The 17,560-nt window shown below is 33.8% G+C and overlaps 1 protein-coding gene across 1 annotated transcript in view; it reads left to right on the forward strand.

Moving 5' to 3' along the window:
- Positions 1-17,560, forward strand: part of ABI3BP (ABI family member 3 binding protein) — a 416,270-nt gene that overhangs the window by 289,272 nt on the left and 109,438 nt on the right. The window contains exons 50-59 of the mRNA XM_063457646.1: positions 684-737; positions 1,099-1,176; positions 1,401-1,469; positions 2,933-2,989; positions 4,292-4,372; positions 6,455-6,526; positions 11,775-11,852; positions 12,808-12,879; positions 15,582-15,659; positions 17,240-17,308. Coding sequence (XP_063313716.1) covers positions 684-737; positions 1,099-1,176; positions 1,401-1,469; positions 2,933-2,989; positions 4,292-4,372; positions 6,455-6,526; positions 11,775-11,852; positions 12,808-12,879; positions 15,582-15,659; positions 17,240-17,308 — 708 coding nt within the window. The remainder of the gene's footprint in view (positions 1-683; positions 738-1,098; positions 1,177-1,400; positions 1,470-2,932; positions 2,990-4,291; positions 4,373-6,454; positions 6,527-11,774; positions 11,853-12,807; positions 12,880-15,581; positions 15,660-17,239; positions 17,309-17,560) is intronic.

The following is a 17,560-nucleotide window of genomic DNA, read 5'->3' on the forward strand; positions in this document are numbered from 1 at the left end:
TTACTATATTTATTAGAATTCGTGTTTATGCAAGAGATTATGTGAGTCATAGCTAGAGATTAGGTTAAGGAGTTATTGTTACAAATTAGAGCTAGTCTAGGAATTTTTGAGGTTATGGTTATAGTTTTAGTTTTGATTAGGATTTAGGAAATGTTCACAGTACTGTCCAATAATATCTATTGCAGTTCACAGCATGTGGCATCAGCTATGATTATTATTCCTTATGAGTCAGACACGCACTGCACTTCTTATGGAGTGCTGAACTTGATCAGAATTTCCAGCAGTCTCCATCTACCATCATTTCTCAATATAGAATAATTGCCTTTGCTGTATGGTTGTGCATGGCTCAGTATCCGCTCCATATTAAGGAGGAATGTAATGTAGTGTTGGTTCTATAAGCTATAATAAATGCTGTCATGTGTTTGAAGGTGACCAGCGATCAACTATAAAATTATATTTTGTCAATGTTGTATGGCAGATACACTTTAAATATTACACTTTGTCATTCCACTTTTTCTTTCTCTTGGAATAACACATAACCTAACTAGCTTAATTTATTTACCCATTTGTAACTATCAATCTTTGAATTTAGTATACATTCTATTTCAGATTTCTAGAGCACACCAGTTCTCCGACAGTCACGTCTGTTTGTCACAACTAACTATTCATTCTATTCCATTTAGTTTTAAAGGCATTTGAAAGAGTTAACTTAGCAGAAGAAGCTAAAGAACCCTCTGGTAAATAATACTTCTGTTGCGAATTAATTTCCTCATCTTATGGTTGGCCGTTAATTCTTTCCCCCCCCCCAGTGGTTTATATTATTGATTTGTAAAATGCCTATTTATTTATTGTTCTTCTTCAGTGGGATGTATAGATTATACAAGCACTTCCCTTGGCTTGGTTTTATTTGTTTTGCAGACTATTATCATGTTCTCCGCTGTCTCCTTGCCAGGCTGCAATGTCACGGGGGATGATTCTGAAGCAGTATTGCATGGCTCAATTATTTTGTTTCTCAGTTTTGAAAAATGACTTAACATTGAAAGAATTCAACTGGTTTAGTTTTAATCCAACACTCAACTCTGCACGTTTTTCTTGCAGTTCCAGTTGAGACAAAAAAAAGTTCTACTTTGGCTCCCAAAACAACAATTTCAACAGAAAGCCCATCCCCAGAGCTTGGTAATAAACTATTTATCTTACAAATATTTAATAATCAGATGGTTGTTTAATAAATGCTCCCCTCCCCATCTGATGCCTAGAATGTTACCATTTTGATCATAAGTCTTTCCTGGTAATAGTGTTTGCCCTATTTTATTATCCAATCTTGCTTTACCATAAAATGAGTTTCCAAGTCTTCCGATGGCAGCGTACCCTTGCTAATAATATTGTCTTGTTTCATACAGATCAAAAAACACCTCATCGTATGCCCATTAATCTTATCAGAGTTCATTTTTTTGACGAGCAATCAACGGGTAAAGATGTTTTAGTTTTGCTTGCTAAGCTTGCTTTTTTTCACTCTGTACATCTAAATCACCCTGACATGATGCCAAAGAATATATATTTCGAAGCTTATTATATCATGGCCTTTTCTTGCTATTGCAGCAATATTTGCTTTATCTATTGATTTGCAGTAAATCTATACCTTCAGACTATACCAATATACCTGGACTATATATCGCCTTAGCCATGTTCATGAATAGTTTCAACCTAAAAAAATGTAATCTTGGTTGTTCTAGCTCATCGATTATTTCACATGAATCCTTACAGATAGGACCTGTTGATTTGCAACCAATCATCATTAGTCACCATAACACTGAATAAAGCACGATCATTTTGTCTAAAATAAATTATAACAGAAGACTAATATGTCTATTCACAATTGTCCTACTTGTGACTACCGTATTGTTCTGTGTATAAGACAACCTCTATTTTTTGAGTCCAAAATTAAGAAATCAATATTTGAAACATCAAATAAAACAACTTTGATATTTTAGAGGTGACTTCTGAGGAGAACAACACACTTCTGATTATCATGCCTCTCCTGTGCTATGGTACTCTGAGAAGTTAATGGCTCTATAGTGCATGCTGGGAGACTACAGCTCCCACAATACAACAGGTGGTGTGAGGGCATGCTGGGAAATCACAGTAGTATTCCCTCTGCTCCCTGATACCCATTTCCACCCCATTAAATATAAATCAGAAAGGAAGGTGGAGCATACCTTAATATGGCTGCTCCTTTCCTGGTGTGGCAGGTCTCTGGAGCTCTGTTGGTGGTAAGTGTTGATGTCTGCTGCAGCTTCCACACAGTTAGAGACCTCTTCCTCCTTGCCACAGCATTCAGAAGTCGATCGTCAGGAAGGAGGCCTGGTATGTGTGTGGGCCGTGGCACACTGAAATGCGGCAGGCGCCGTTTTAACTTAGGCCCCGCGCACAAGTGTTTTTTTGAACCCCCGTAGTGACATGCCGTGTATAAGACGACCCCCAATTTTAGAGTAAAAAAATTTAGAAAAAAACAGTCTTATACCTGGACAAATACAGTTTTCCTTTAATAATTTACTACAATTCAGTTTTCCTTTAATAATTGGAATACAAACAATTCTCAGTGCCCAGTTGGTTCAGCTTGAGGACAGTTTTGCAAATATTTATGTTGGCTCAAAGCAGCTTAAACACAGATTAGTTGTGTTTTTTTGTATTTCTATTTCACCGCTAAAGCACTATCTCAACTAGAGGCTGAAGATCACTAAACTATCCTCTGTGGGTGTTATTAAGCTTTAGATATTAAACTGCAAATGCTCATACAGTATATTAATTGTTAGGCTTAACGCATAAAATGCCTACTAACTACTGTCTTAAATCAGTTTCTTGATCTGGCATATCACGCTCCTTAATTGCAACCAGGGAAAACGCAACTTTAAGTGAAATATTTTTCTTGCAGTGCCAGATATCACAGGGAAACTCAGGGAAACAACAGATAGCCCTCCTCCAAAGGATGGTAAATGTCATAATTTCTTTAAGTAAGAAAATGATTTACAAAAAATGTGGTATTCACTTGTACCTTTTATTACAGTGTCTCGTGTTCTCACTTTCTCTTAACTTCTGTCATGATGAGACCATTTTAAATTTTTGTCAGAATTCTTACAAGTGTTAGTGTTCTCTATTATTAAGGTATTTTTTCTAGATTTCTAAAGATTTGTGTTAGTACTTATCTTTATTTATATTGACATAATGAAATCACTAACATAACGTTACTTAAAGATAAATATACCCAATTATGTGATGAGTGTAGCAAATTACATTTGCTCCCTGCCATCAACATCACTGATTCTTTAACTTAAAAGTTTTAATCCAACTCATCCTTTATCATTTACACTGTTTCTATTCTAATTCATTTTTTTTCATTTGGTTATAGTCACCTCTTCTTTAATATCTTATCATCTATTTTTTTTCTAACCAAAAAAATACCTTCATCGCATCAATTTAATATTGCTATCACTTTACACTATTTATGCCACGTTACATGTGATTTCAAATATACTTTGCTATTCTGTACTAAGAAGAACAAAGGGGTCTATGCAAAGCGGACACTATAAGTACCTACACAACGTAAGTTTATTAATCATGCTTCTGATGTCTTATTGCTCATTATTTGCAATTTAGAAGTTAAATCACTTTGTTTATGCAGCCCTAGACATAATTCCCCTGACTGTGACTTTACGCAGCCTACACTTCCTTTTTTCACTTTCCTTTAATGTCTTTAATCTAGAATTTCTTATCTTCTGCTCTTTCAGTTGCCTGCAAGAGCCTCTTTTATGTGTGATTACAGTTCAACTAACAGAGCAGGCAATGTGACATTTCAAAGTAAACCTAATATGTTGTAAGATCTGATTTAAAACAAAAAAAAAAAAAAAAATGCAGACTCTGTAAGTCACATCTAGGGGAGATGTGGCTAGGGCTGTATGAACAGAAACAAAACTGATTTAACACTTACATTTCAGAGAATTGAGCAGTGAGACATGACCTATACACTAAAAGTAATTTTGGTGTTTTTAGTTTTCCTTTTGACTTGCAGTGTTTTGTGAATTGACTGACACAAACAATTCTGCCCAAAATACCTGACTTGGGGGGGGGGGGGGGGGGGGGGAAGATGTGAATAACTGTCAGTAATTTTTTTTAACTCTTTAATAATCAGTACCAATGTGTGTTCAAACTTATCTGGCATTTTTACTTATCTGGTATGTTCAAGTTCAATCGTGACAGATTAGCTCTCATAATTACTTTGTTTCATTTTATACAGATCGTAAACCACCTCATCGTATGCCAATTAATGTTATAAGAGTTCATTTTTTTGAAGATCCAGAGCAATCAACCACTAAAGGTGCCTTTTGTTTTCTTGCTTTGCACCTAAAGTTCATCTGATATGGTGTTGAGGATTAGAATTATTGTTATATTGTTGCTTTTTCTTGTTCTTACCCAAATATCAGGTCCGTAGCTTTCTTTCCAGTACAGCTAATCTATGCAGCATAGCACCTGGAGTATATTTATATACTGTCTGTAGAAATTACATGTATGAACAAATTGAGAAATACAGCTAACATACTCTACATGGCCAAAAGTATGTGGACACTAGCTCATTGAACATCTCATTAAAATCACAGGCAATATTATGAAGTTGGCCACTCTTTTGTTTCTATATCAGTGTCAACTTTTCTGGTAAAGATTTCAACTTAATCTTGGAATGTTGCTGTGTGGAGTTGCTTTGGCCACAGAAACAGGAACATTAGTAACAAATATCGGCAAACAGAGTGATAAACCGCGCCCCAATAAGGTGCAAATTTACAAAACTCAATGTGGATATATAGAAAGATATATTTACATCAATTGCAATTTGTTTGTAATAGGTGATTTATATAACCTTAAAGGGAAGCAGAAAGTTACAAATAGAAAATAGTGTAATATGTAATTGTAATTTAAACTATTTTAAATAAAGTGTTTAGAGTGCTCACTCACACTTGATTGAGCTACTAAGAGCTCTGCTGTTAATTGGATGGTACAATTCCTGTCTATGGATCTATGTAGCTCTGTAATTCTTGTCATCCAATATATGTAGGGTGACACAATAGAGAGAAGTCTTATGGTGTAGTATGTACACTACATTACAGATGGCCTTCAAGTCATCTCAAAGGTGTTCAGTGGGATTAAGGTCAATGGTCTTAGTAGGCCAGTCAGTTTTTTACGCTAACTAACATTTGTCTAGAATGTCATTTCAGCCATAGCATTAATATGTGTTTTCATTGGATCAAAGGAACCTTGGTAAATCCATGAAATTAGTCTAAAACCATTGTGATCAAATCTAAATTGTCATGTTAGTACTGTGCAGTCAGACAGTTATCATTCAGAAAGCTAGACGGTGAACTGCGAATCAGTACCTTCAGAGAAAGTGTCTGCATTTTACGGCGCTTTACACCTCTCCAGAACTTAACTATGTGAATGATGATCTAATGCTTTCATGCAAAGTTTATAATGAATACATGTCATATCCATAAAGCTCCTAACAAACACATTTCACATTTCGCAAAAACCTCTTAACAAATGCATATTATCTTGCACGAAGAAGCATTTTTTACATTGCATGAAGCACCTATTAATCCTGATGCTCCAGGTGCAGTTTAAAGATCTGTAGTGAGTGTTATATTTGAGAAGTGAAAAAATCTTTCCTTGTTAAATTTTTCTGTACTTGTTGATCCTATTCTGTGCTTGTGAAGCTTCTACCACCTTTTGTTTGAATTATTTCGCATTTCCATGTAATCATATCAGCACTTATTATTGACATACCAGCTCTTACAGGGCAGAAATTTTGCAAAGTGACTTTGTAGAAAGGCAGCATACTATAACGATGCTATAGTTTAAGTCCATAAGATCTGCATTTTAGGCTATTCTACTAACCATTTTTGTCTATGCAGATTGCTTGGCTGCATGGATAATCGTACAGATGTTTTTTAAGAATGCATGAGTTTGAAATATCTGAATATACTGATTAGAAGGAATGTCCACACACTTATGGCTATCTTCTGTGTATAGGAAGGCTATTAACTAATTACACTCAGTGCTCATTATCATCATACCTGTACTCTACATTATAATAACTGAAGTTCCAAATGTCATTGTCTCTTTTCATAGTTCTTTAAAAGCTTCTGCTTTTTACTTGCTTGTAAAATAATATTTTACTAAACAGATATAAAGCATATGAACCCATTTTTATGACCATAAAATGACAACAATGTTGAAACAATATGCAATGTATTGAGTGTCAGCATAGAGACAAATATACTTCCTGCTGTTTTGCTTTGATCAATGTGCTCTAAAGTGATACATCGTGAAATTGCAGTCGTAATCTGGTGAATCCCATTATCAGATTTCTACCCAGGGAAACATATATTTAAGAATGTTTTTCTTGCAGTGCCATATATTTCAGAAACAGTTATTCCTACTAAACGCTGGAAAACAACTGAGAGTCCCCTCCCAACAGATGGTAAATTCCATATTTATTTTAAGAAAATAATATAATGTTATGCATATAATAGTATAATGTTTTATATCTACTATAATAGAAACAGGAAAAAAAAACATGATTCAAACGTCAGATGCACATTTATTGTAACTCCACAGTTCCGACAATGTAACTGGTGATTACCTACTGTCTGCCACTCATACTCTAAGTGTGAAAAGTGTAAACGACTAATTGTGTTGCCATTACTGATTATTGTCATCACTAACAAAAAAAAAAGATAAAATTTGTATCTTGTAATACCTTTTTCTATTGAACAGAATTTTGTAATGACTACTTTCAGGAGAACCTCTCTCTCTCAAGTCTAAAGCATTTTTGAGCAAAGCCGTCACATGGAATTTAAAGTTGAGTTGTGATACAGGGGTTAAAGTGACATGAGTGCATATAAGACACAGATTTGATAGAAAATAGACACCATTCTTGACCCTTTGCGATGTTCTCCCGGAAAGCTTGTCATTACAAAATTTTGTTAGTTCAGTAAAAAAGGTATTACAATTACAAATGTTATCTGTTTTTACATCTGCCTCACTGGACTAATACGGCTACTTGAACAAAAAAAAAAATACAAAATCTGTTTTTTTTTGCAATTCTTTGATGAACACATTATCTCAGCACTCACTGTCTCTGTTGGAAAACGTATTTGAACCTCTAGACCAGATCCTACATATTTTTATGAATTAATTAGTGTAAGGTGTTACAATCAATAAGATCAATAAGATCAAAATTACCTTGGAGTCCATTCCTAATGACAAAGGTTTGTGAAAAAATGCATGCTTTGATCAAGAGAGATTTATGAGAACCTCACACGTTCCACCCAAGAGTGGTCATTCAAATAAAATAACTCAAAGAAAAAGAAACACTCCTAAAGGTTCTAAGGGGAAATTTCTAAGGAGCAACATACATACTTGACATTGGATACTATAGTGTTAATAAGTCTACCAAATGCAAAGGTCTTCCAAAAAATGTAGAATTCAAGTAGTGCACATTGGTGCATACCAAAGAGGAAAGCCAACTAGCCAATGGAATAAAAAATTACTTTAGGAAGAAACACAGATGGATGATACAAAAACAGAACTTTTTAGTATAAATGAAAAATATTATGTTTGGCAAAAACAAAACACTGTATTCCATGATAATTATCTTATCACAACCATAAAGCTTGGTGGTAGGAGTAATGTAGTGTAAAGCAAAACTACAATTTAGAACTTGGGCAAATGTAATCAATAATTAATTCTGGATTACACCAACATAAGAGAATATCAGCATCTCTGCCTGGAAAACATTTTTGGAGACAGTAAATGTTGGATCTGTGTGTTCAATAAAAATATATTAAAATATATTAGAATGTTTAAAAAAAAACTGATTTTGTTACTATTGATACAAGGATTTAAAAATGTATAGCATATGATATTAAAGTGATGTTAGACAGCTCTGATACACTAGATAACTTGATAGTAACGAAATATAGAATATAGAAGGAAGCTTAGACAATAACAAATCAAAGTATCCAAAGTCAGATGCTTATATATAGGGTATCAGTAAACTGTTAACTTAAATAAACTTCATGGAAAGTCACTCAATTCTTCAATATATTCAAACACATTGATTAAATATTTTATCAGTGCTCTAATATAATGAATTGGCTTTTGATGGTACAATTTGAACATATTTGAGTGGGTTGCAAACAATATGTCATGTGCTGGACTTGTTAATTTATAAACTTTTGGTAATCATGTTGATAATATCTCTGTGTAACTTAATATGTTTTTTTGGTGGTGAGGGCAGTTTCTCTAGGACTTACAGGGCTGAAGATAAGTAATCTTGCATTAGTAAGGTTGGAGAAAAGGAATTTCGAATGGTTTCATTCTAATGTTGATGCAGTTCATGTCTGCTCATGTCCTTCTTTCCCTCACTTGTGTCTCTATCTGCCAATGTCTCCTTTTCCCCCAACTTTTGTCTCTCTGCCTATGCCGTTTTTCCCTACTTGCGTCTCTTTCCATGTTAAGCATTCCCCCACATTTGTCACTGTGCCCATGGCCCCTTTTCAGCACTTGTGTCGCTGGAACCCTTTTAGGCACTTGTGTCTCTTTCCCCTACTATTGTTTTTCTTACTCTACCCACACCCTCCTTTCCCCCATTTTTGTTTTTCTTACTCTACCCACACCCTCCTTTCCTCCACTTTTGTTACTCTAAACATACCACCTCCTTGTGTCTCTCTCCCCTCATCTCTCACTCCCTGCTCCTTCTACGTTAGTTTTGATAACATGACCAAGCGGCATGGGAGTCAGAGTACAGGAGTGATCATACTTTGTTAGGATTGGTCAAGTGTCGGGTGCTGTGTGCCATATCCATGTCATCAACTGCTCCTATGTCTGTTACTCCCATGCCGTTCAGGTGCACTACCTTCATAAAGTTAATTGGCTTCCGGGCACAAAAACTGATAACAACTGCAATGAAAGTATTTGTGAAAAAGTTGTTCACGACATGTAAGTTTTAATTAGAATCCTATCTAAAGGGATTATAATTTCTTCCACCCTGTAAAGACCTGCAACAGACATAGCTCAAACAAACCATGCAATGCCTGCTTGTTTTGTTTTTAATGTATTGCTGGGGGTTGGTGTATTGACTTTCGTATTTTATGAAGTTATTAAGCAGTCTTATATAGTGTGAACAATTAGCTGTTTTAGTACAAATCTGACCCCAACTGCCACTTGATTCAAGGAAAGCAGAAGTCATAGGTGATTCCAGGATAGGTGCAGAAATTGGTCAGGTGCAGAAATCTGTTTGTTTTTGAAAATGATCAATAAAAAACTTTAAATTAAAAAAAATTACAAAACAAAAAAATATAATATGCAAAATGCTCTGATTTTGTTGCCGTACATGATGTTCATTTACAGGTATTTTAGAGAATCACACACTACAATGTCCTTATGGAACATAGACGTTGATTAATATTTTTGGATAAGCTTTTAAAATGTTTTAATATTTTTGAAAACTTTAATATTTTCACTTTTTTGGATACATTGATATAAATAAATAAATATATATATATATCCTAAATTGGATTAGCCATATTAGTCCAGTAGACAAGATGACAAAATACCAAAATATTGCAGTATTTCAAAGAGAAGATTTCGAGAGTTCCCTCTCTTCCTCATGTCTGACTCAATACAAATCAATCTGATAGAGTTTAACACTTAAAACAACTGATGTTAGAGAAGGTGAGGAAGGGAGGGGGTGAGTGGGGGTGTCATAAATAGCAAAGGATGTGCCTGAAAGTGAAAGGTTGGCTGAGAATAGCCAGAAAAGGTAAATAAACAGAGAAGAGTTAATAAGCTAGTTAAAAAGAAGAAAAAGAAAAACAAGAAAACAGCAGAGCAGGGCATGCAAGTATATAGCTGCATATATGTATGTATATAAATTGATCTAATAAAGGTGAAGCGAGAATATTGAAAAAGAACTACGTAAGACATTAAGACTGTCTACATTAAGTCCTTCATTTCTGGTGCTGAAACGTGTGGCCATTTTCATCTCAAATGTCTTTCGTTCATGAGAGTCTTTGAAAACCTCAGGATTAAAGTTCTTAATGGGAATTTTGTATATGTACAATGTAAAAAATTATATTATTATTTTTATATGATTTATTATTTTTCATATTTTAATATTTTAAAAAGTTAATTGAAAAAATTTATCCAAAATATTAAATAATTTTAAAAGCTTATCTAAAAATATAAAATTGAGGCCTTAGCAAGGAATTAGCTTAGTTTTCTTGTAATGGTTTCATTTTCTTACAAAGAAGTTAGAAAATGTAATCATTATTGTTTTATATTCTTGTTGTGATTATTTCTGTGTGATTTAGTTAAGACGCAATGTATTTTTCAGAAACAAAAACTGTATTTCAAGTAGGCAAACAATTGTAATTGTACCTGTAAATTCAGAGATTTTATCAAGGTTTAAGATATAAACAAAAAAAAATACAATTAGAAAATTGTTAAATATATGATGGCATGTGCTTGCTTGTCTGTCTTTTACTCTATACTTTTATTATATAGTCAGCCTTAGACCATCTTTCAGAAAAGCACTGCATCATGTGATGTGAGGCAGCCAATCAGATTTTAGAAAAGAAGGGGAGGTAATTAGCGCTCACAGAAAGGAATAAGTGTTACCTTATACATACAGAATTGGATTCAAATAATCTGATAGTCTGGTAACCTACAAATAAATACATATAACAGACATAGTGTAATCTGTATATATAGCATAAGTGAGAGAAAAGATATACATCCAACTCACAATTTCCAGAGCATTTTTAAAAGTTGGCTCTAAACTTATAAAGCATGTCATCTCCTCCTTGAGACATAAAGTAAGGGTACGTCAGATAAGTCCTCAGGAACTTGAAGCTGATGAATTGGCAGCAAACTCCAACATAAGTATAAAAGGATAAATTTATTTCAACAAATAAAAAAATGTATAAATATACAATAAAGTATACAATACCTCCCCTTCTTTTCAATCACATTTATAAGTGTAACAGGTGTCACTACACTTGGGTCATTTTAGCTGCACCAGGTTTTTGGAATGTAAAGTGCCGTAGTCCTTTATATATTTGTTTCTAAATCAGATTTTAGAGGCTCTGCTGCTATGTACACAATGGTTGCCCACATTTGCCTGTTAGCTTTGTTTTTATGCAAGCTTAATTCTAGCAAGGCTTTCTCGTCTCTGTTGTGAACATGTTTTTTGCCGTGCATGCACTCACATGAGTGAAGCTCTGATCATAGAAATCTTTTGATCTCATCTGTCTATAATAAGTATCATCTATTATCATATGCATGGAAGCAAAGGCAACACAATAGATTATAATATCAGATTAATATGTGCTGCTACGACTGCTCTAACATAAGCACATTAGTGGTGCATTTCTCACCCTGTAGTGCTTTAAATATCTTCTTTGGTGCTTATGAATTGTGGCTTTATTTGTCCATCCAAGTGCTTCTGTTAGTTCTCCGTTACCTATGGCTTGCATTGAGATATTGACGCCATGCATAATTTTTTAAACCTTTCTAGAGATTGGGAGTTAAAATGCATCTTTTTCTGCCGTGCTTCATTCTTTTCTATATTTTCTATTTTTCATGGATCTTTGCAAAGAGGCGTTTTTTGCACTTTATTTGCAGATAAAGCATTATGAAACATTTTGTTTTTATTTATCTTCCAGCCGCAAGCAAGACACACACCACTTTGCCACCAACACCCAAAACAAATCAGTCAAGTAAAAAGTCCATCACAAAACCTGGTAATTGGGCTGCTGTCTAATTGTTAGTGAAGAAGGATGTCACCATGATGTTAAGGCTCTTCCACTTTACTTATTGCACTATAATGCATTGTCTCTAATCTAGGTTTGGTAATTACTGCCGGCCAGTTTACCGGCAGACAAAAACAAAAATGCTACAGCTAGTTAGAAACATATCAGCTAAAATCTTGAATTTCAACTCAGGCATAAGGTTACCAGCTGAAAAGCCAAGCTGAAAATATATTTCTTATGTTCACATAGAACTCTTTCAGAAAGTCAGTTCTCAATAGAGAAGTCAATGTTTTTTCCACTAGACAGTGAGTTGTGTAGACTTGACAAGGAAACTACAAATTGTAGATTTAAAACCTACATTAGAGATATTGTTAATTTTTCCAAAATTACTATTTTGGCTGAGATTTATTTTATATTTGCCAAAATATTTCCCATTAGAAAAAAAAAAAAATATATATATATATATATATATATGCCAAAGTAAGATTTAGGACACCAACTTTCTTCCTCCAGTCTATAAATGTGATTTAAAAAGCTCAAATATGAAACAATTTCAATTTGGGTCTCGATTATATAAGCTTTCTAAATTATCACATTACTGTAAAAAAAACTCCATATGATTAATCTAAAAATTCACCATTACTCTAAAATATTTTGGAAACTTTTTCTAAAAGTATTGAATTATTTGGGAAGCTTACTAAGTCAAGTCTTTAAGACACATAGTTTGTACACTTAACACTAAGTTTATATAAATATGACCCCATGCTTTTAGAACAATCTTTGCATTTGCATTTAGTGAACATCAGTACAAAAAACTTTCATATAAAGCATTTCATATTTTGTGCACTAAATTGATTTTATAACGAGTCAGTCTCTGCATATGTGAACGCTATTATAGCTTCATGCTCTGAGTTGTCATGTCATTAAAGTTATTATTTCTTTCCAGTTGTACATACAACGCAAAAACCACCTCATCAAAAAACAACTCTCAGACCAGAAAGTCCAGACACTAAACCTGGTAATTATTTTAATTGTTGACTCAGAATATCTAAATTTCTCTATCAAGGGTGAAGAATCAAAATCCAATTCACTAAATTTCCTTTATATTTCCTACATTGTATTTCTTAATTGGAAGTATAATGTATATTGTATTCTCACATTGGCGATAGCAGGTATCATTTTGATCCCTGGCCAAAGGTAACTGAGTTAGACAGTGTAGACCTGTAATACGAGGTGACTTTTCAATCGTCTTGACATTATTTTCATTAAGCCTATAATATGAGACATCACTAAATTGTGCTAGGATATGCATCACTGAATCAAGAGAGGCAGCTGGATTTCACAAAGACTGAATGATGTCATCAGATAAAAGTCCGATCTTGTGATGAACATCACTGATCGTATTGCCTTCTATCATTGGATCATTATTAATCAGTTCGGCCAGGGGTTCCATCACCAAAATAAATAAGAGAGGAGACAAGGGGGGAAACCCTGTCTCGTTCCACTAGTAAGAGATACACTTTCTTACATGAAACCCAGGGATAATTTGGTATAACCTAGTAGCTAAAACTTTGGCATTAAATTTGGTATCATTGTTTAACAACAAAATAGGCCTGAAATTTGCACATTTATTTGGATCCTTACCCAGCTTAGAAAGAGTCACAATTTGAGCACATAATGTTTCACCGAACATCCTACGCAATGTCAAATACGAATTAAACAATCCAGTTAAGTGTGAAGTTAAAATACTCAAAGTCCTATAATAATACATTGGTGAAGCCATCCAGTCCTGGGGCCTTGCCATTAGGAGTACTCTATATCGCCTCTGGCCCTTCTTCTTGAGATATGGCCAAGTTTAAAATCTTTAACTTGTCTGGAGAAATTTTGAGTAGTTGAACTTTGTCTAGACCAGTGATGGCTAACCTTGACCCCATAAATTGTTTCTGGACTACATTTCCCATGATGCTCAGCTAGCTTTTAGACTCTAAAAGCTAGCTGAGCATCATGGGAAATGTAGTTTTAAACTCTAAAAGCTAGCTGAGCATCATGGGAAATGTAGTCCAGAAACAATTTATGGGGTCAAGGTTAGCCATCACTGGTCTAGGATCTAATTATGTCTGAATAAGGTTGGGCGGTGTGTGGGTTTGAATCAAGATTACACAAGGATTTATAGTGCTCAGCAAATAGGTTACAAATTTTGGTAGGATGTGTAATTTTCTCACTTTTGTCACATTAGTAAGGTGTTCAATCCTATATTGAGCCATTTTATATCTAAATTGCTGAGGCTTTATTCTCTACAGAATAGAAAAGTTGTTTCAAACATCTCAACATTCAACCTGTGCGTGCTAATTGGATAGTGTCAAAAGCCAATTAGGAGATTTTATTGGCTATATAACCAAACATTGTTGATTAAAATAATCACACTGATTTTTTGTTATGTAAGTTAGTGGGATTCCAAAATAGGGTCTTTCTATTTTTCTTCAAAACCCGCAGCTTTTATGAAAATGTTATTTTTGTAGGTAGTTGGCCACTTGGGAATTCTGTATTGTAGTGGTCTATAATTCCTTTTTATATAGGGCTTGCCGCATTTTCCAGGCACTAATAGCTGAAGACAGTCAATCAGCCAACAATGCCTTAGTAAACAGGATTATTTTTAAATCATGAACTATGAAGTATCATAAGTTTCTAAGAAAAAAAAAAACATAAATGCTCAGGGAAATTTTCCATTTTAGTTTGAACTTTTATTGTAAATCTGAAAGAGAAGTGAAAATAAATAGATTGTTGTGACCACTTGGGATGGCATGATAACCGAAACAGTATTAAAAATAGAATCATTTTGTTTCCATTCAGTAAGCCAGTTCATTTTCATTAAAGGTTTTGCCTGTTTTAAGCAAACAAATAAAATAGGACTTTCTGGTATTAATTTAGAGAAAAAAATAACAATTTATGCATTTTACTTGTAATATAACATGGGTTAGAATTAGCTAAATAAAATGTTTACAAACAGGTTTTCATATTTTTTTTATATGTATAGCAGTGTTTTATCATTCCATATCATTATTATAGTAACACCTTAGTCGACAAAGTGAACCTGATTAATAGATATAAATGAACATTGACTGATAGAGTATCTTTGATGCCTATCCTCTTTTTTTTGGAAGGATTACTCCAAGCATCATAACCACTCCTGCCGGGCGCCAAGGGTCCTATACTGCTGGATGTGCAATATCTGGCGTCTACAACTTTGCTGAAGTGAATGCCAATCTCCTCTGCCAACCATTCACTGGCTGAGCGTTAGCTGATCATTCTCAGCCAGTGAATGGCATTCTGTGCATAGGAATATGCACTGAATAAACAAAAGTCAACCCGCTAAGTGAAATACTGCACATACAGACTCAAGGCATCACGACCACTTAAAAATCACTGAAGTGCTCATGGTGCTTGGAGTAATCATTTACGTTTTGACTTTTTTTTTTTTATATATTGTTACATAATTTTAACAGTTTTCCAAACATTGATATAATGACACAATAGGAAATAGGTTATAAAAGGGTTTTCATTACTAAATATAGTATACAGGTCATTAAATTAATTTAATTTATGAGAATGTCCTAATTTTACTCTATATGCTTTCTCATTCCATAGTAAAACATTTTTTTAGAAAGTCAAAACAAATCTGGTATAAACAAAAGATTCAACATTCATTTAATTTTTTTACAGTTCCTATACAGACACAAAAAGTTTCTCCACCTAAAACAAAAAAAAACCAACAGACTCCACGTCCACGTGCAAAACCTGGTAATACATAATTGTGTTGTTTTTGTTTGCTTTATTATCATACAATTAGATTATTTTGCGTTTGGTGGCAAATTCAAGAATTTTAATTACTTGATAAGCTAATACTTCTTGTTCTGTTTTTTTGTCTATTTTTTTTCTTTAATAAGTTTAAAATTGAAGAAACAGACAGTTTTAATCATTCGACAGGTTGTAGAATAATATCTATGGACTTAATTGATAGAAACATAAATGTACATTTTTTTTTATATTGAAAATAACTAATAACTAAATTTAATTTTATATCCTTTTGCATTGTGGCTTTTTTTGCGCATAGTGCAAGATGAAATCCTCGCAATTTATATTTGTTCTCTGCCAAGTAATGCAAACTTTAAAACTTTCTTGTCGCAGTAATTTTAAGGAGACCTACCTTATGTGAAAACATTTTTTCCCTCACGAAAATATGCAGAGTTTACTTTTTATTTATTACCTTTCAGTGACAAACACAAACATTACCAGTATTGTTAATTATCTATTTCAAATTATCTCTAACTGAAGTATTAAATGCGAGATGTTAATCTTAATCCAACTGCTCCACAGATATGTATTTGCTGTGTGTTACAGCATGGTCAATATTAAACATTATCTATCATATACAATAAATTTTGATTTTCAGTTAGCAATTGCTCTGTCACCTCAAACTTACCTTTCTCCTGTTGTTTCTCTTCCGTTTTCAGAATCTGTTCTTCTTTTCTTCGTTTTTGATATATTTCTTTTGAAATCATAAGACAAAGTAGGGATAACTTTGTCTTCTGTATTTTCACCTTGTACACCTTGTTATTGTGACAAATGGGTGGAGCTTAAGCTTAACCCCTTAAGGACACATGACCTGTGTGACATGTCATGAATCCCTTTTATTCAAGAGGTTTGGTCCCTAAGGGGTTAAGGCAAGTTCCACTTTATTTGTCAAGGAAATGCAAAGGGTGAAGCTTGCTTTAAGCTCAACCCTACGCCAAGAATTCCAAGTGTAGGAAAATTCATAAGACAAAGAAGTCCTTCTTTAAAAAGAAATAGATCAGAAATTAAGAAAAGAAGAACAGATTCTGAAAGAGGAAGAGGAAACAATAGAAGAAAGGTACGTTTGAGGTGACAGCCACTTTAAGTCTTTAAATAATGCTCGGTAACGGTGTGTTTTTATACCAGTATCAGTGTACATATTTATACAATGATATACATAAACTATGAATAAAACGAGGGATCCTTACAATTAATATTGCCCACGCATTCTTACTGGACAGCATTCCTGTAGAATGATTAAACAGAGCATGTCTCAAATCTCAATAAAACCTTACAAAAATCTAAATTAAAATCCTTATGATGATGGTCCTCCAGAAATAGAGAATGAAATTGTATATTTTAATATTATATGTTTTACTCATCTTCACACTGAATTTATAAAATAATCATGTGTCACCAAGAAAATAACAGAGGAAAAAAGTGATTTCTGAACAAAACTACACTTGAATTTTATTCTTACAGGACTACTACTTTTTAGTGTGCTTTTTCTTTATACCTTTCGAAGTTGCAATTGTTGTTTTTAACAGCTCCCACTGGACCACCACAAGTCTCTATTAAGCCTGTAATTCCGCATCAAATTCGAGAAGCAACGTTGGGTAACACGGGGCATTTTCCTCTGTTGTCATGACATTGAAGAATGGCTTCTTACTTCTCTGTAGAGCTAGACTCATCAATTCTTGCATAGTGTTTATGGCTATTCAGTAACACTGAAGATGTTCAAACTCTCTGATTTCATTACATTCTTTCTTCTTTTCATTTATTGCTCTGTTCAGCTTTTTATGATTCAAACCATTCTTTTTGCTTTGTGAATGTAAACTCGCTGAGAATACAGCATGCCATCATCATCC

Source organism: Pelobates fuscus, chromosome 1 (assembly GCF_036172605.1).
Source record: "Pelobates fuscus isolate aPelFus1 chromosome 1, aPelFus1.pri, whole genome shotgun sequence".
NCBI lineage: Eukaryota > Metazoa > Chordata > Amphibia > Anura > Pelobatidae > Pelobates > Pelobates fuscus.